The sequence below is a fragment of the Muscardinus avellanarius genome (genome assembly GCF_963383645.1).
Source record: "Muscardinus avellanarius genome assembly, chromosome: 5".
In the NCBI taxonomy this organism is placed as follows: Eukaryota; Metazoa; Chordata; class Mammalia; order Rodentia; family Gliridae; genus Muscardinus; species Muscardinus avellanarius.
This window is the reverse complement of record NC_137790.1, coordinates 139,081,198-139,099,963: the sequence shown is the minus strand read 5'-3', so window position 1 is coordinate 139,099,963 and position 18,766 is coordinate 139,081,198. Positions and strand designations below refer to the sequence as shown.

The window sequence follows — 18,766 nt, the reverse complement described above, 5'->3', positions numbered from 1 at the left end:
TACACTGCGATTCCAGATGTGCACCACGGTGCCTGGCTGAAGCAGATTACTTTTTCCTAGCAGACCATTATTGTGAGAATTGTGACAGGGCCGTTGGCTTAACCTGCATCTTGTCAATCTAAAGAGATCAGACACTTTTGTATTCTGCTACAGTGCCCCCTTGCACACAAGAGATAAATTGCCCTGAGCCGGCGTGGTGGTGCACGCTTACAATCCCAGCATTTGGGAGCCTGAGACAGGAGGATCACAGGTTTGAGGCCAGCCTCAGCTATTTAGTGAGGCCCTCTGCAACTTAGTGAGAACTTGTTTCAAAGTAAAGAATAAAAATAGGGCTGAGGGTGTAGCTTGGAGGTAGAATGCTCCTGGGTTCCATCCCAGACGCAAAAAAAAAAAAAAAAAAAAGAAAGAAAGAAAGAAAGAAAAAAGAAAAAAAGATAAATTGCTTGAACACAACAGGTTTGCTTTCTGTTGAAAGGAGCTTAGTGTTTAAAACAGACAAACAGAAACATAAGCTTAGGGAATGGTGTCTAAGTCAGGTGGGTATAAAATCTATACCAGGCTTGGGGACATTGAGGTCAGGCCTGCTTTAGCATCCCAGGCCGCGCACTTCCCCCATGTGCGGCGCTCTCTCCTTTCCGTCCGTGCTCAGGAGCCTGTCCTCCTTCGCAGATGTCTGCACGCCCGACGCCGCCTGCCGCCCGGCCAGGCCACCCGCGCTGCCATCCTTCGTGGACGCCGCCTTCCTGCTCGACAGCTCCCGGAACGTGGACGGCGCCGCCTTTGAGGACGTCAGGGCCTTGCTGGGGGCGCTGCTGGGCCTCTTCGACGTGGCGCCGGAGCCCGAGTCGTCCGCCGCCGGGGACCGGGTGGCCCTGCTGAGCCACGGCGGCCCGGTGCGCGCCGAGTTCGCCCTCACCGCGCTGGGCAGCGCGGCCCGCATGCGGGGACACGTGGCGGCCCTGCGCCCGCTCGGCGGGGACGCCTGCGCCGGCCATGCCCTGCGCTGGGCGCTGGACCACGTCTTCCCGGGCGCGCCCAACCCCAGGCCACACAAAGTGGTCGTCGTCCTCTCTGCCGGGGAGACCAGCCCCTTGGACCGCGAGGCCTTGAGGACGGAGGCCCTGCGCGCCAAGTGCCAGGGCTACGCCCTGTTCGTGCTCTCGCTGGGCCCCTCCTGGAACGACACGGAGCTGGAGGAGCTCGCCAGCGCGCCCGTGGACCAGCACCTGCTCCGGCTCGGCCGCGTCCACAAGCCTGACCACAGCTACGCCGTGAAGTTCGTCAAGTCCTTCCTCAGCTCGGTCCGGCGTAAGTCACACAGTCCTCCTCTCCTGCCAGGACGCAGGAGGGGGCAGCGAAGGATGCTCTGGGAAGTGCCTGCCTGCCTGCCTGCCTGCCTGCCTGCAAGGGCACTCAGGGTCAGAAAGCAAACACAACATGGCATCCAGTGGGGGGAGGCGCCTCCTGATTCCTAAGGGTCTGCTCGTCTGGCTGCCTTCGGGAAGCGGACCCACCTCCTCCAGCCACCGCCCAGCGGCCTTGGTTACCACCCAGTAGATCCATTACCACGGGTTTCCACACTGATGGGATTACGACCCTCGGCACTAATGCCCGCTCTGAACATGAATACACGGGCTCCTCGGGGTCATTCTCCAGCCATGACACAGGCCAGGGCACACAGCCTTCCTGCAACAGCTGCTGCTCACAACCAGGAAGAGACTGGACCGTGCTTACCAAATCTATTCAGTTTAATGCCTGAAGGGAATATATAATACATTTGTAATGTTTCCTATAAAAATGCTTTCAGATTTTTAAATGGCATGAGGCATGCTTTATTATGAAAAAGTAATACACTTCCAAGTGAAATGAGCCGCTAATGAATTAAAGCAAAGTGGCGCCGATGTTATTCCTGGCGACACAAAGGCCATAAAGGGAAGATCCTTTCCCCTTCACATTTGGATATTCTGCAGGAACAAGTTAAAAATACCTACTGTGATTCATTCCTATCAGTTAAAGGGCAGACCATTAGGACCGGCTCTCGATGTCTCCTCTAGTGGTTAATGGCGACTCGAGCCTCGGAGGGCTCCCACTGAAAAGTGGCCGCGTTCGCCTATCAACTCGGAAGACATGTCTTTCCTAGATTCGATTTCAGAGATTCCCCCGAGAAGTCTGCTTTCATCTCATATGACCACCCTGTTGGCATCTTTCTCTGAGGGATCTTGACAGCCGTGTACAGGACAGCCTGTGGCCATGTCCCTAGCTGTGTGAGCGTCAGCACTGCCTTTTCTCTTCCTAGGTGCAATCAACACATACCCACCTGTGAACTTCAGAACAAAGTGCAGCCGACTCAGCTCCGCAGATGCCAGGCAGCCGTTGGGGCCGGCCCGAAGGTAGCGCCACAGACGAATGTGCACCCTTTCCTTTTCTTCTCTGTTTTCCTCCTCTTCCTTTTCTTCTTCCTTCTCTCCTGCCATCTTATTAAGACAAAAAAAATCTATTGCTACATGATATTAAAATGTAATTTGAGCCAGGCGTGGTGGAGCACGCTTGTAATCCCAGTACTTGGGAGGCTGAGACAAGAGGATCACAGGTTCGCAGCCAGCCTCAGCTACTTAGTGAGGTTCTCTGCTACTTAGTGAGACCCTGTTTCAAAATAAAGAATACAAAATAGGGCTGGAGATGTAGCTCGGAGATAGAATGCCCCTGGGTCAGTCCCTAGTTACACACACACACACACACACACACACACACGAAGATAGATGATAAACAGATAGACATTTTAAAATACAATTCAGGAGAATGAAAGACATTTTTGTGCACTGACCAGGATGATCTGCAAAATAACCAGCTAGATGAGTTTGGGTTTTTTTGTTGCTATTGGGTTTTATTGTTCTTGCTTTGTTTTTAGTGGAACCAAAGTTTCATGGCTCCTTAAAAACATCTAATTGTTTGAAGCTGGAGCAGGGAAGGGTTAATGCTAGTCTAGGCAACTTAGCATGTGAGGAAGCAAGATGTTTAAAATAACAACGTCTCATGCAAAGGACAAGCAAGTGGTCTGAAAGGTTCCCCTGGCCTCATCTTGGCCAATTTGAACATCAGAAAGAATGATGATGGCAACATAACACACTGAAAAATCTGCAAGTCTATATAGATACATAAAGAGGGGCAAAGGGGCGGACAGGCTAATCTTTACATACGAATACTGGCTAGCGAATTGGCCATGGTGGTGCGCATCTGTCATCCCCGTACGTGGGAGGCCGAGCCAGGAAGACTGCAGGCTCAGCAACTTAATGAGATCTCAGCAACTTAGCAAGCCCATTTCAAAAATAAATAAAAGGGCTAGAACTCTAGCTCAGAGGTAGAATGTCCCTGGGTCCAATCTCCAGGAGGAGTAAAAGGAAGAGGAGGAGAGAGGGGAGGAGGAAGGAAGACTGGATAATAAACGCAGAGGAGCTTGCAGAACTAGAAAAATTAATGATTCATAATTCATAGTACAGTAACCATGTTAATTCCAAATGTAAAAGCTGACCATTGGGGGATGCTGAGACCTCTGCGTGGCTGGCTGACGGGGAGCAAGGGTTGAGGCGTCGCACAGAACCACTCAGACTGTGTGAGGAAGATGCGCCTTACCTGGTGAGAGCCGGCGAACTTATTCGAATGGAGCCCTGACGCCCTGCTCCCCTCCCGAGGCAGCCCAGTAGACACACAGGTCACCTTGGAGAGGTCCCCACTGGAAAGGCGGGAAGCAGGTCTGATGAGGAAATGGCTGGACACCCCTGGCTGTGGCATGTTCTTCAGAACACTTCACCTGTGGCTAGCTGTGGCGGTGCATGCCTGCAATCCCAGTATTTGGGAGGCTGAGACAGGAGGACTGCAAATTGGGGGACAGCCTCAGCAATTTAGCAAGACCTTGCTCAAAATAAAAAATAAAAAAGGCTAGGGGTGTAGCTGGGAAGGAGAATTGTCTAGCCACCACATACTTTTAAATAATAGTATTCAGTGTGTGGGGCTACCAAAACACTGAATTTATTAACAGGACATAAAAATGAAATGTGTCACCTGGTGATTTTAACAGAAGAAACAGTTGTACTAAGACTATGAGTACTAAATACTTTTATTTACTAATTAAATATGAGAGATAAATAATAAAATCTTTTATTATTAAAATGAAGCCTTTAGTTTTAAGGAAAAAAAGGAAGTACTAAAATAGGGACAATAATTATATAAGTCACAGAGAGACAAAGTCAAAGGGTTCTAGGAATTAATATTATTTGGGCTGGAGATGAGATTGTTGAAAAACTTTGGACTCTTGTTGAACGCATGAAAAACTCTGATGGTACAGATGGAAAAATAGGAGATAGCTAACTACCAAAAATTTAGCAAGGGAAATATAATAAAAGTATATTTTAAAATAAAAAGCAAGAAAGGAAAAAAAATTAGGGGCAAGAAACACGTGGAAGGCACCAAGTAAGAGGGCTGAATTAGGTATTAAATATATCAGTGAGTGCATGGAAACACATAGGCTGACCTGCCAGTTACGATAAGGGCCTCGTGGGTTTGATTATTTGGTTTAAAGGACACTATCCAGCTCTGTTTTCCAGAAACCCATCAACAACATCAGGAAGTGGGAAGGCCAAAGGACTGCAGGTTTGAGGCCAGCCTCAGCCTTAGCGAGGCTGTCAGCAGCTTAGCGAGATCCTGTTCCAAATAAAAACAAAATAGGGCTGGGGCTCAGGGGTAGAATGGTCCCGGGTTCAATCCTCGGTATCAAGCAGCCAACCAAGCAACCAACAAACAAAAACCCAAACAACAAAAAAACTACACCAGGCAAATATTTTAAAAAGAATGCTAGAATTAATATCACATAAAATATATGTTTAAACAAAGCTGGCTGGGTGCAAGAGTGCGCACTTGTAATCCCAGTACTTGAGAGGCTGAGACGGGAAGATCACAGGTACAAAGGAAAATCTCAGCAGCTTAGTGAGACCCTCAACAACGCATTGAGACCCTTTTATAAATGAGGGGAGGAGCCCGGGCGGTGGTGCAGGCTTGTTATCCCAGCATTCGGGAGGCTGAGACAGGATCCGGGGCTGGGGGTTTGGCTTGGAGGTAGACTGCACAGGGCAGACGTCAATTCCTTTAAGACTTAGTAGTTTAGCCATGGATCATGTCTTTTGCACACGTGGATATTACTTACATTTTAAAATTAGAAATAAGTCAGGTAGTTAGGAGTGCCCCTTTGTTTTTGTGGTATATCCTTCTCTACGAACACGCTGGCACTCCCCGAGCGCGCAGCAGCGGGGACGCCCACCCAGGGGACCGGGCAGCTCCTGTGGTGCCCTGGGGCCAGGCGGGCGCCATGGTAGCCCAGCGCCTCTGTCCAGGGAGGCGCGTCGGGAGCTGTCCAGCAGCGAGCGCCTGAAGTCGAGCCTGGCCCCGGGCGGAGCAGGGCGCCCCCTGCTGGCGGTGCCTGCGGCTCAGTAGAGGGCCGGGGCGTGGGGGCTGTGGGGTGCGGGGGCTGGGCACCTGCCCAGGGCGCACGGGTTAATACCGTCTTCACCAGACCTCCCGGCTACCGGGGCCTCCCCCACACCCTTTGTAGGTGGGGGACCCAGACAGACTGGCGGGGGAGGAGGCGGACAGCGGCTTCACAGGGTCTGCCCTGCCCTGTGGGAGTCCCCATGCTCAGGGATTAGCTGCAAAGACATGGCAAACTAGAGGCTGCCGTGGCAGGTGGAGAGAGAAACCACAGAAGAGAGGGAGGGAGAAAAAGGAAGAAAGAGAAAGAAAGAAAGAGGCCGGGAGGGAGGGAGTGGAGGGAGGGGGAGAAAGCAGCTTTTCCTCCTGACTTTGACCTAGCCTCAATTTGCATTCACACGCCTGCCGCCTGCCACAGCTGAGAGGGCAGGCGCCCAGCAAACCTAGACTTAAGAGGCATTGGGGGCAGGACGTGGTGGCCACGCCTGTAGCCCCAGCACTTGGGGAGGCTGAGACAGAGGATCACAGGTTCAGGACTCGCTTCGGCGACCTGGTGAGGTGCTCTGCAACTTAGCCTGCTTGAAAATAACAAAATGAAAAGGGCTGGGGTGTAGTGCGGTGGTAGCATGCCCGCAGGGTCACTCCCCTGTACCCAAAAGAGGCATTCCGGTAGCCCCTCCAGCAGGCATCCTAGCTGAAGAGCCACGCGAGGCTGCAGTGACTTGGACAGGCACCTCTCTGCCCTGCCGAGGCCGCAGGAGCCCGGCTCCTCCCGTGCGTCTGCGGTGGTGACCAGCTGGGCATGGAAGGGCATGGACTGCACACGCTGTGAACTCCCCATCGTGGTGATGGACTGGGACAACGCACGCCTTCCCCGGGTACCAAAACTGTAATAAGAGGTAACAGTCACAGCTGCTTCTGGAACTCCCTGCCCGTGCCCTTCAGGGCAGGCGAGGCACAATGAACGGAGGACGGAGCGGCCGAGCAGGTCACCAGGCAGGAGGCACTGGCGAGTGGGCACAGGAATCGGATCACCTGCTCGGGCTCTTGGAGGCAAACACTTGGAAGCTGGTTCTTACCAGATGCAAAAGAAGCTGAATCTAACTGCAGGCAAGCAAGGAGGAAGGTGGCCAAGGGGTGGGGCTGTGGGGCAGCGCTCTGCACAGCACTTAGATCTGCTTGGAGACAAAGACAAAGGCCACCCGTGGATTGCTTCACCCGGTCAGGGAGCGTGACGGGCCAGCCAGCGCCCGAGCAGCTGAGTCGTAAAATCGGACAGTCACCAGTGCCCTGTGACTAACACATCTGTTGCAATTCTGCTTTCCAAAGGACGGTTCCTGGACAGAGTGTGTATTAAGATGATAAAATAATTCTGGAAATAGAAACCATCCTGTCTACACATTCCGCACCAGCGCGTCGAGTCGGTGAGTAAACACAGCATGGCAGACTCCTGACTATCAACAGAGATGGAGGGATCTCATCGGACAACCCAGCTCTCCACTCAGCCCAGCCGCTCCACTGGATCTAGAATCTGCCACAGCCTTCTCGCGCCCGCCAAGGTGGAGCCGAGCACAACCGGCAGGCGAGTAGACCTCTGCACCCTTGCTGCTTTGTCTCAACTGTCTGCCGATGTTACCACCAACGAAGGATTTTCTGAACAATCTCGAGTAGAAGAAAGAGAAACAAAGCTGAGTAACTGATTCAAGTGCCGATGAAAACACAAACACCTGTGCACAGCACAGTGAAAATAGAGATTCAAAGACCAGGTGTGGGTGGCTGATCCCTTTGAGAATAAAAATCTCTGAGAGGAAAAAGGAAGATAGTAGTGTCAGCCTTGGAAGCATCTGCCAACAAGTGTCCTTAGAATATGCAAAGGAAGGTAACAGAGATAACTAAACCTGCCGTAAAAGAAAAGGAAAGAAAGGGAGGGAAGGGTCGAGGGGTGGGAAGAACACAGGAGATGGATGGGGTGGCCAGGCCGGGGCTTCACACCTAATGCCCCCCACCCTCGGGGAGCCGCCCATCATGCTTTGGGGAATTAGAACTGACAGTATTCAGAGCGGTCTGGAAATCAGGAAGAAAACTGGGAAGAGCAGAAATGGAGAACATGTGAGGAAACCGTATTTGCACTGGGATCCAGCCGTGGCTGCTGTCCTTTGTAAATGGAAGTTTAACTGACGCCGTCCACTCTTAAAAGCATGAACCCTGTGAGCCGGACGCACTCGGTGAACGGGAGGCTCCGAGCGCAGGCGTGGGCACTGAGCTGCAGGAGGCTCTGGGAAGCACCGGGACCTGAGGGGCTGGTTCTGAGTCTGATGTCTCCCTCACCCCTAACTCTCTTTGGAGATGAAAAAAGAATATGTGTGTGCGCACACGGGTGTTTTGTGCACATAGGCATGTGTAAAGTTGAAACCATTTTGATTTTGTTCTATATTTTCCACTGTAATCATTTTCTAAATATTGATGTTTTGTAAGAAGAGGTAAGGTCGCAGGGAGAGTTACAGAAACATCAGTATGGAGATGGGTGTGGAGTTCCTCAAAAGACCAGAATGGACCCACCTGTGACCAGCTCTGCCACGCCTCGGTATCTTTCCAAAGGAATTAAAGGCAGAATTCCATACTGCTACAAGCAGCACGATTCACAATGGCCAAATTATGGAACCAGTCCAGATGTCCATCAACAGATGCAGGGATAAGGAAATCGTGATACATACACACGATGGAGTTTTAGTCAGCCTCAAGGAACAAAATTATGTCGCTTGCAGGACGGCCCTGAGCTCACCTCTCTGCACCCGTGTCCTGATTAAGCAGCGGAGCTCCAGGGTAACTGGACTAGAGGACTTCGCTGCTGCTTCCAGAAACATGGTTGTTTTAAATCTTCATTTTACTTCTGAAGGAGCAAAGCTCAGTCTAGTTAAAGTGTTTCCTCCAGAAATGCTCGGCTAGCAAGTGGACGGGCTGGGATACGCCTCCTTCAGACCCCAAGTTCTCTCCCACACATCTCTGTACGGTAAGGTGTCCACAATGCCACTCCAGCGCCGTCCAGGATTCAGATCCTGTCACACTGCACCTCAAGCGCTCGGCAGCCAGCTGGCTGGGCGGGCACGCTGGCCAGTGCAGACTGCAGGACGTCCTATCAGCACAGGAGGCTGTGTTTGCAGGCTTGAATCTCTCCTATCACTTGACTTCTGGTTCCCCAGTGTCTGACTGGCGTTCAAGGTATTCCAGGGTCGGATTCCAGCTCTTCTGTACAGCTGGGTCACTCTGGACCCCAAGTCGGTCTCTTCATCTGTGTCCCCTGCACCAAACTGCCTTACATCAGCAGATATTTGGAGGGAGGGAGGGAGGGAGGGAGTGGCACACACTCATGCTGTCACTAGATGAGTGCTTACTGAGGATTGCTGTGTGAACAGGCAGAGACTTGTGAGGCTTACACCCTGGGCTGGGGATGTGGCTCAGTGGTAGAGCGCTTGCCTAACACGCACAGGGCCCTGGGTTCATTCCCCAGCATGGGAGGCAAGGCGGTGGGGGTGAGGTGCTATTGAAATTATATTTTTGCAGCTTCCAGCCTATGGGCCAGTGTACATTCCTAGTTTAATAATCAGGATGCGATAAGGAATGGGTACAAGGGAAAAATTCTGAAGGATTAAGATGGTGTCTGTTGAAGTGGTGTGCATTGCCATGGTGTTGTCTTTTTCTCTCATACAGCGCTGTCCCTGGACCACACAAAGGGGGAGATGCCTCGCAGGCCTCGAGATTCTTCCAAGATAAAAGCTACCCTTCCCGCGTGGCAGGAGGCGGCAGAGGCGATGCTGTTCCAAGCTTTCCCAGAAACATATTCTATACTTTTAAAAATGGAAAAAGGGTGATCATACCTGCTTCCCACAGACAAGAGAAAGGAAGCGCTCCAACTGTTCTGTCTTAGGAAGCACAGGAAGGCTCTGGACTCAGATAACAACCCAATCTACTCCGGGACTCGGGGCAGCCTTCATCTGTGTATCGGCCTGCATCCGGAGGGCCACTCGGGCGGGTACAAGCCACAGCTGGTGGGCCAGCGGGCAGCTTGCCCCCGCCCCGCACTCACTGGTGTAGAGATGTGCCTTGTTCACTGATTTGCCCAACCCTGACAGTTCCAGCACTCACAGACCTGTATGTTTAAGAACTGTTGCCACTAGAAAATGGAAGGATGAAAGAAGTGTTCTGAGAAGTCCTAATGGAGACAAAATGGGAAGGGACCTTTTATATAGTGCACGCATGTGTGTGCAGGGCCGACGCTGACTTGATGGTAGATCTCTGTCTTCTGCCACCTAAGCTGTCTTTCTTAATGAAGCACTGCTTAATGTTCATCCTTTGAAACAAATGTTTACTGTCTGGGGTTATTATAACCTTTATTCTAGAAATTGATGCTGTTTGTATGTTACGCTTTGGAAATTTGACTTTTCATGATTATCCCATGTAAAAAGCACGGTTTGGGTGTGGACCAGCCAGTCCTCAGACGGACTTGGGCGAGAAGTTTGCCGCTCACTTCTGCAGTTGTTGTTTGGTCAGAGGCAAGAGTGTTTTTTTCTGCTCCTCAGTCCTCCCGCACGCAGGGAGGGACTCGTTACTCTTCCCAGGTCGTAAATGACTGATTCTGAGCTACGTTCTGTCTTTCTTACAGAACTTCCTGGCAAGCCATTTTGACAGAGCTCCAGTCTTTCTTCCCTGCTATGCGCAGTATTGTTCTACTTAGCTATCATATATTCTTCAGACAGGACTAGTAAAGACGTCAAGTTGTCCTGAGTGGGCGGGGCTGCTTTCGCCTCCGGAAGCCCTTCAGTCAGTACTGAGGAGCACTAGGCAGGATGGGCGGAGCCCAGAAGAGAGCTTGGGGAAGGTAAGAAAACCAAAAACCCCACATGGGGTTTTAGTCTAAACTCCCACACGGGTTGAAGAAATGCAAGAGACTAGAGAAAGGTCATCAGGGCAGCGATGTCTGAGGCCTTGCCTCCGCATCTCCATCCGGTTTCCACTCTTAGGATGGGGCTGATTTCTTCAACAGTGGAACTGCCAAGTGGCGGCAGTTGGCAGCCCCAGCCCTGCAAGGCAGAGCCTCACTGTCCTGGGAAGGAGGGGAAGCCCGGTGCAGACGCCACTGCACCAAGCAGCAGCAGGGCGCGTCCGGCCTGCTGTGCACAAGGCTTTTCTGAACCCGGAAGGAGGAGCAGACTGAAGTTTTTCTTCAAAGCACTTCACCGCTCTTAGCCGGGCAGGTCCCCGGGAGAGCTCCCATCATCTTCCGAGGAGCAGGAGGGCTTAAGGGTCACATTTGTACTCAGGTAACAGAGAATAAAGCACCTCAGGTCTCTTCCTCTTCGTAGATGGTGCTTAAGGGTTCAGGAGAATTGTTTCCAGCACAGGAAATTGAGGAGCAATGTTAAGAGGCCAGATCATCTTGGGATTAAGTACAAACACCTTTCTTCTGTTCCTTATTGGAAATACTCTGAAATGTATTTTGTGTTCTGTGTTGGCAAGTAAAATACACCAAACAAATGCTCCCTTGGTGACTGGGATTATCTCAGGCCTGGGGGTCATATTTTTAATCACTAGCAGGCGAGGGCTCTGAAGCTGCAAATTCAGGTTCCTGTTTTAAAATAAATTCCTGAGATTACTGTTTCCCATGGTTTGCCTCTTTCTCCTACAAGAAAGCGACAAACATGGAGTTGAATGCAAATTTAGGACAGTGATATTCAAACCTAGAATCACATGGATCAGGCTGAGGCTTCTCAGCTTACAAATGTGCGCTGACGGTGTTGGATCTGCCTTCCGTTAGGTCTGAACTGAATTACAGGTTCTATAAAAAAGAAAGCAGAGGTCACAGGGATGTGACTTGGCACGCCACCACCTGTGGCGGCATGGGCGCTTGGCAGTGAGCTGCCTCTGTTTCCTTCTAAGTCTGCTGGGACCATATCTACAGGCTTCCCAGCTATGACGTCAGGTGGAGGAGTCTGCAGGGGCTGGGAAAGCTAGCTTGCTCCACGAACTGTTCCACAGAGCGGGCCGAGACCAGCGTGGAGCGGGCTGAGGGCGCGGCCCTGCCCCTTCCCCCACTCTTGAGTCCAACTTAAAAGCTAGAAGCCCTCAAAGACCGTCTCAGCAGACTTAGAGGGAAATGGAGCCAACGCCCACAGCGGTCAGAATCACAGGTGCGCTGGCTCACCGAGCTCTGTGGCCAGGAGGAGCCCTCCCCCCACCCAGCCTTTCCCAACAGCCGGCATCTCCTGACAATCCTGTTGTTCATCCATCCAAAAACGACTAAAGTGTAAAGCCAGACACAAGCACTGTGAATTATGACACATGACAGCTGAAGCAGGTAATTATAGAAATACAGCTAGACATGGTGGCACATGCCTGTCATCCCAGCAACTTCAGAGGCTGAAAAAGGAGGATCGTGAGTGTGAGGCCAGCCTAGACAGCAGAGTGAAACCCCATTCTCAAAAACAGTAATTATAGAAATAAAAAAAAGTTATTTACCTGTGTTCTTGTGTATGGCGGAGGGGTACTGGAGATTAACCTCACAGGCGTTCTAACTCTGAGCTACATCCCCAGCCCTTTTTATTTTTTGTTTTTGCAACAGGGCCTTGCTAGGTTCCTGAGAGTCTCACTACTTGCCGAGGTTATCCTCAAACCTGCGATCTTTCTGTCTCAGCTCCTAAGTACTGAGATTACAGGTGTGCACCGCCATCCCCGGTTTAGTGTATTTCTTAATATGTGGCATTTTCCTCAGACTCAGATATTTGACTTTTTAGTTTTATATTCATGTAACTAATTTCAAACTGAACTATTCTGAACACCACAACACTTCTGTAAATGGATGAAAATAAAATGCAGAAAGAATCGGGTTTGCATATGACAGGAGTCAATCATCTTGAGGGCCTTCATCTTAGTGGGAGAGGACAATTTTGACTTTTCAAAATATAAAACTTTGGTTATGCTTTGAACTTGACCCTCTTATTCTTCTCTTTTCATACATTTAGTAAACAGTTGATACCAGATAACTGCAAGATAATAGGTCAACCTACAAAATTAGGGCAGGTCCTATAAAAAATAACGATGTCCACGAAGAGCCACATTCCTCTTCCTCCAGGAGGAGCAACACGTAAGAGACCTGCTGCAGAGCGCTCACCAGGGAGGCAGGAAGGAGGAGGAGCCGGCGGGGCAGGGGCTCAGTGCTGAGTCCAGGCCCCGCCAAAGCCTGGCTCCGCCCTGGCCCTGTGGCCGGAGGAGTTCTTCCGCACTGACAAGCGCTATCACGGCGAGCACCCCACCCCCATGCGCCCAAACTCCTGGGACACTTCAACAGAGTCTGGCTTGAAGAGCATTTTTAATAGCAAAAAATAGTTTACATTATAGTAGCTTATAACCATCTGTGTCAATACAAAATAAACTGAGCTCATACTCATTTTCGCATTTTACATTTCTCACCCCTATGATGTAGCGGTCAAAAGTCCCAGACAGTGTGTGTGGCTGCGCCTGCAGAGAGAAGCACAAGAAGCCAGGCAGTCCATGTCCCTGCCACCTCGGGGGGGACGGCTCCGTCGCCAAAGAGTAATACAGACAGGATTCAAAGTCCAGCGCGTGGGTCTATTCTCACTCAGTACCTTTCCTCCTCAGCAGCAGCACAGTAAACCTTTATTACAATCCTGATGAGTGAGGACTCTTACTTCCACACCTTCACAATCCCATCCCGAGAGGCAGTCACGATGAAGCCTTGTGTGGTCTGGAAGGTGGCAATATCCGTGATGATGTCGTGGTGCCCCACGGGCAGAGACTCGGGGCCCCTCCGAGGGGTGTCGTCACTCGGACCCACCTTCTGCTTATTCTGAATTTCCTGTTTGATGGTTAGAGGCCAAGGAGAAAGCCAAAAGTTAAATCCGTGCCACCTTCTGCCCTGCAGTCAGCATTCATGTCAACAGTCTCACTCTCACAAAGACACTGCGCAGGCGAGTCAAGCGAGCAAGTCCAAAGTGACGCACTAGGCTTCCGCTGCCGGACGGCCAAGCATCCTGGCAGTGAGGGACCGCTCACAAAAGGCTGATATTCTGCGCACGTGCGCCTTGAAAAGAGCCAGGCGTGGTGGCGCACACTTGTAATCCCCGCGCTTGGGAGGCGGAGATAGGAGGCAGGTTCGAAGCCAGCCGTGCTGGCTTAAGAGACCCTGTTTCCAAATAAATATATAAAATAGGTGTCTGGGAGTGTAGCCTGGAGGTAGAAGGGTTTCCAAGAACCCCAGTACCACAAAAAAAAAAAAAAAAAAAAAAAGAAAAAGGGAAAGAGAGACCACCAGGACACAGGGCTAAGTATCAGGTGTGCGCACGTTACTACAGCCATAAAGGGAGCACACGCGTCTCTGGGAGCACTAACTCTGGCCGGGACTTCAGGATACGCAGCGCCTGAAATCTCGAAGTCAAGAATATAAGCTGTAGAGTCCCAACAGCCAAGTTTAAGTATCAGTTTTCTGTTTCCACCTCTGTGAACCTGCACAAACTTCTCAACTTCACTGTGCCTAGATTCCTCATTTGTAAAAGGAAATAACTAAAAATACTCCTATTTCTTAGTCCCTAACTTTGTAAAACACCTAGTCTTCATTTTGAAGACTTACCTAACCCTAACATGTACTCTATGTCTATTATACTTTAATAAAAGTTAATTCACAAAAATATAGAAAAGCTGAGGGAAAATTATCATGTTTCTTAAATTCAAAGAAATATTTCCAGTTTTGACCAAAACTACTTTTGTTCCTACAAAAGTTGAAAAATAGAAAAACAAAGAATACTGTACCTGAACGACTTCGGTGCCCTCTATGATCTTTCTGTAGTAGGACACGGATGGGGAACTGGTGCTTCCTGCTACAACATAGGACCTCTCAGGGTAAGCCAAGTCCCAAAACCTGCGGGAGACAAATGGCGACAGTCTCTACAGGACAGTGGGAGGGACAGCCGTCACTGGCTTGCACCCGCCCAGACACTGCTGACTTTCTTCTGTAGTAAGAAAAATACTTTTCTAGAACCAACAGCATAACCTTAACTATAAAGTACTAATAGCTGTCCTTGCAAGGTGCTAATGATTTGAAATGCTGTCACTGATATGTATAAAACACTTTTCATAAACTAAAATGTCCACTGTGTTTTAAGTATTCCCTATGGGAAACATACCTTATTTTCATGTCTGAGCCGGCTGTTAGCAGGATCGGATTCCCATCGGCAGGACTGCAGTAGATCCCATGAACACTGTGCGGAGAAGGCTTAGAAAGAACACACAGTCCAGTAAGAGGCATCGGTGCTGATACCACTGCAAGGTGCGGTGACCCTGAACAGCTTCACTGGCGCCTGGTTGCCTAAGAAATAGGAGGCCACCTACGAAGGCCAGATCTACTTTTTGAGGAACATCTAATGTGTAGTTTCTTTGTGTCATTCTAAACAGACAGGGGTGGCCTTATCAGCTTCACAAAATTTTCTCTTTAGGACCACCTTGAGCAAGATCCCAATTAAAGAAAAAAAATCTTTCCTATTGGGCTGGGCATGGAATTCAGTCGGTAGAGCACTCGCCTAACCTGTGTGCGGTCCTGGTTTGACCCCCAGCACCACATACAAAAAGGAAAAAGAAAAAAACTACCCTACCTTTACTGCACCCAGGGAAGACCCTGGCAACATGACGGTTAAGGACAAAGGTACAGATGTCCCAGATTTTAGATTTCTCTCCCAATAACACTTCATAAGTTGAAAACACTGCTAAGATGAAATTCCATTCAGTGCACTGAGCTGAACCCGAGCAATGAGTTGCCTGCCCTTGTATCTGAGGGAACTGTGGCGGTGCGCTGGCCAGTGTCACGGGAGAGTATCAGAGCGCATATTGCTGGCCCAGCAAAAGACCAAGTTCAAAGCGCAGTTTCTAGCGAATGTGTACCACTTTCACACCATATTGTAAAGTAAAAAAAAATCATTAGGTAGAACTATCCTAGGAGCCTCTGTATATGTAAGAGGACCACATTTCATAATGGCCTAAATTTCAATCCAGGCTTTGCCTCATTACCCCAGGTCTACTGGGGTTCAAGGAGATACCACAAAACTTACGGAGTCTGCAACCAAAGCGTTCAGTGAAGCCGATGCAGCCAGCGTAAGGAACTAGAAACCACTCATGAAGCAGTGGATGGGTGACGTTCTAATGTTATTAAACCCACACTTAACATCACCCCAAAGTCCAAAAGAGTCACGCTGGCTAAAATACCTGACTGCGCCCAGCGTCTGGGACACGATACCATCCTTTGTGGAAAAACCTGGAGACAAACCTGTAACTCGGAGAGCGGCGGTGCACTGCTGGCCCACAGGGTGAACCTCCTGTCGCCTGTCTCCATGTCCCACATGGACACCTCGTTGTTGCCTTGGACAGCTGAGGGAGACAAAGGCCAGAACCATTACTCAGAACCCTCCCGTCTTCGTCTCTGCAGACATGGCCATCGCCACTTCCTCCCATCCTGCAGGAAACGCTGACGAGTACTCTAACAGAATGGCCGAGCACCCAACAGGGCTCCCAGCAGCCCCACAGCAGCCAGCCAGGTGACGGAATTATGGGGCGGAAAGAGAAATCACACACAGATCCTGACCTCAAGAAAACCTACGGTTTAGAAGCAGAGAACAGAAGGTAGATATCAAGGACGAGGAAAAACACACGGAGCCGAGGGGTTGGATGGGCACAGGCGGCAGGCAGGCCACGCAGCCACCGCAGTGGGATGACAAACACGCCATGAACAGATGCGGAGATCCCCGGAGTTTGGAACAAATAGGTAACAGGAGCCTCGGTCGTCCATGCCAGGGAGGGAGGCAGATCACCCGGGGCTGCGAGTCTGAGAGGAGCCACCCCCTGGCCTGTAGCGCATCAGGAGTGGGCGCGTACTGGGTTCCATCACTTGTCAGGCCTACCTGGGGCTCGTCACTGTCCTAGACACGGGAATGCATGGCGCAGAGACAGAAGACGCAGTGCCGTATGGCACTCTCGCTTAGTGGGACACTGGGTAAACAACATGGGAGCCCTGGAGCATGCGCTGGGCTCCAGGACACATCTCAGCCGAGCTGCTGAGGAGCTGGTGCCTCCTGCAGGTGAGGCCCAGCTGCTCTGTGCTCCCTTGGCCACAGGCTCTGGGGCTCCATGGTCACGGGGTGCACCAGGCCTGCAGCAGCTAAGTAACAGCCCAAGAGATGTCCAGGTCCCATTCCTGGAGCCTCTGAATGTTATGGAACTGAAATGGAAGTCACTTGCAAGACATGACGTAAGTGCTTGGAAACAGGGGAAATCATTTTGGACTCCTCAGGTAATCACCTGCGTCCTCACAGAGGGCGAGGTCACGGTGAACCAAGACGCTGTGGAAGGAGGAGGCGCTGCCAAGCGGCAGCAGCAGGAGGAGGCGAGGAGGCTGAGGCGCACCCCAGCCCCCAGAGGGGTGCCGTCAGCTGCCACCTGGATGTTGGCAAAATCCACAACAAAAATCCCACTGGACTTCTGGCCTCAGAATTGTTAGAAAATGAACCTGTGTGGTTTTAAGCCACCAAGTCTGAGGTAAGTTGTTGCAGCAGTTACAGAAAATATACACGCCCACGAAGAACCGGGGTCTGAGAACAGAAGGAGAAGGGGCACCGCCTGGGGTTGCGCCTCGCCTCAGGGCCGGCTTCCTCAGAGCTGGCCTCCGCGTCACCTCCGGGTGCTGGTTCCTCACAGTCACCTGGGGTTGCGCCCTCACCTCGGCCTGGTTCCTAGCAGGCGGCCTTCTTGGTTCATCTGCTTCCAACTTCCACAACCGTCCCTTCCTCCTGCCCCTCGCCCCCTGCTCTGACTAACCCCCTGCTCCTGCGCTGTCTTCTGTGAGCCGACACAGCACCTGTGTCAGGGCCTCGGAAAGAAGCTCCTAAAACTGCCTCCCTCGTGCGGGCCGCCAATCTCCTACTGGAGCCTGGACTGACGAGAGTGGGCAGGAGGGCAGGTCTCACAGGAGGGGAAGAGGGGAGGGATGGTCGGGTCAAAGCCCGGCCCCAGGCAGGCCACGCCTCCAACTCAGGAGGGGGAAAAGGAGCCTAGTAATTCATACCAAAAAATAAAAATAAAACTGTTGGTGTCCAGTGAAGGGCGAGAAGGGGCCTGGGGGAAACCGGGCAGAAAGAGATGGACCACAAACAGCGCCAAGAAGGGCGGCCAAGGTGTCCGCCTTGGGCTTCCAGGAAGAGCGCGGCAGCTCAACATCACTCAGGGACCCGGGAGAAAGAAGGACACAGGGAGTCCAGTCGGCAGCAGGCGACACGGACGTGGCAGCGTGACGACGAGGTCACTTCTGAACAGCGAGACATCAGTGGCGCGAACATCCGAGACAAGGACTGCGCCTTCCAAGGAAACCCCCGTGCAGTAAGCCAGCCCTCCCCCGCTCACCTGCGATCACCCAGGACTGATAGAGTGGGTGCATGGAGAGGCGCCGGACCCGCGCCCGGGCCGGGTGGCAGTGGCTGGAGATGGGCAACTGGAACCTCATGTCCCAGCAGGCCATGGTGCCACTGCTCGTGCCTTCAAGGGAAAGACAGTGAGATTAGCACCTCGCGCCCCACCGCATGGAGGCTCTAGATACAGGTGGTCAGCAGCGTCCGCTTCGTGTGAATGCATTTTAAAGCAGCCTTTGTCGGAGAAAAGGCACTGAGGCCATGCGGCTGTTTCCCCAGTTTCCAACAGCATTTCCAGTTATCAAAAACAGATCTAGCCAGGCGTGGTGGCGCACACTTGTAATCCCCGCCCTTGGGAGGATCGCGCAGGTTCGAAGCCAGCCTTGCTGGTTTAAGAGACCCTGTTTCCAAATAAAATATTAAAAAATAGGTCTGGGAGTGTAGCCTGGAGGTAGAAGGGTTCCATCCCCAGTACCTCAAAAAAAAAAAAAAAAAACAGATCTAAAGTATTTTCTTTATGCTATTACAGTAATGTCTAATGAATGTAAATTCAAAAATGAATGATTCATTAACTACGCACACTGTCATTAACTGTCAGAGGCACCACCACAGGAGCAGACGCCCTGGAGAGATGTCGCCTGGGACGCAATCAGGACACGGAGGATGCTGTCTCCCCAGCACCCAGGGATCACCCTGCGTCTCAAGTTGAGCCCGCAGGTGCCCTCGCATGTCGATCATCTCCGTGGGGCCCTTTTCTCCAAGACATCTGGAGACAGGTCGGGGCGTCCAACTACAGCAGAAACTGGGGTGAGGTCCATGTGTCTGCCCAG

General features: G+C 51.3%; 2 protein-coding genes across 2 annotated transcripts in view; one reads left to right on the top strand and one right to left on the bottom strand.

Annotated features, from left to right (window-relative positions):
- The window catches only part of COL6A6 (collagen type VI alpha 6 chain), a gene marked incomplete at both ends in the record, with an annotated part of 83,982 nt that extends 78,498 nt beyond the window's left edge, over nucleotides 1-5,484 (top strand). The window contains 3 exons of the mRNA XM_080696623.1: nucleotides 670-1,308; nucleotides 2,297-2,390; nucleotides 5,385-5,484. Of these exons, the coding sequence (XP_080552749.1) occupies nucleotides 670-1,308; nucleotides 2,297-2,390; nucleotides 5,385-5,484 (833 nt within the window). The remainder of the gene's footprint in view (nucleotides 1-669; nucleotides 1,309-2,296; nucleotides 2,391-5,384) is intronic.
- Nucleotides 5,485-13,177: 7,693 nt separating this feature from the next.
- Nucleotides 13,178-18,766, bottom strand: part of PIK3R4 (phosphoinositide-3-kinase regulatory subunit 4) — a gene marked incomplete at both ends in the record, with an annotated part of 52,474 nt that continues 46,885 nt past the window's right edge. Inside the window, 5 exons of the mRNA XM_080695850.1 lie at nucleotides 13,178-13,348; nucleotides 14,299-14,407; nucleotides 14,673-14,761; nucleotides 15,806-15,906; nucleotides 17,932-18,063. Coding sequence (XP_080551976.1) covers nucleotides 13,178-13,348; nucleotides 14,299-14,407; nucleotides 14,673-14,761; nucleotides 15,806-15,906; nucleotides 17,932-18,063 — 602 coding nt within the window. The remainder of the gene's footprint in view (nucleotides 13,349-14,298; nucleotides 14,408-14,672; nucleotides 14,762-15,805; nucleotides 15,907-17,931; nucleotides 18,064-18,766) is intronic.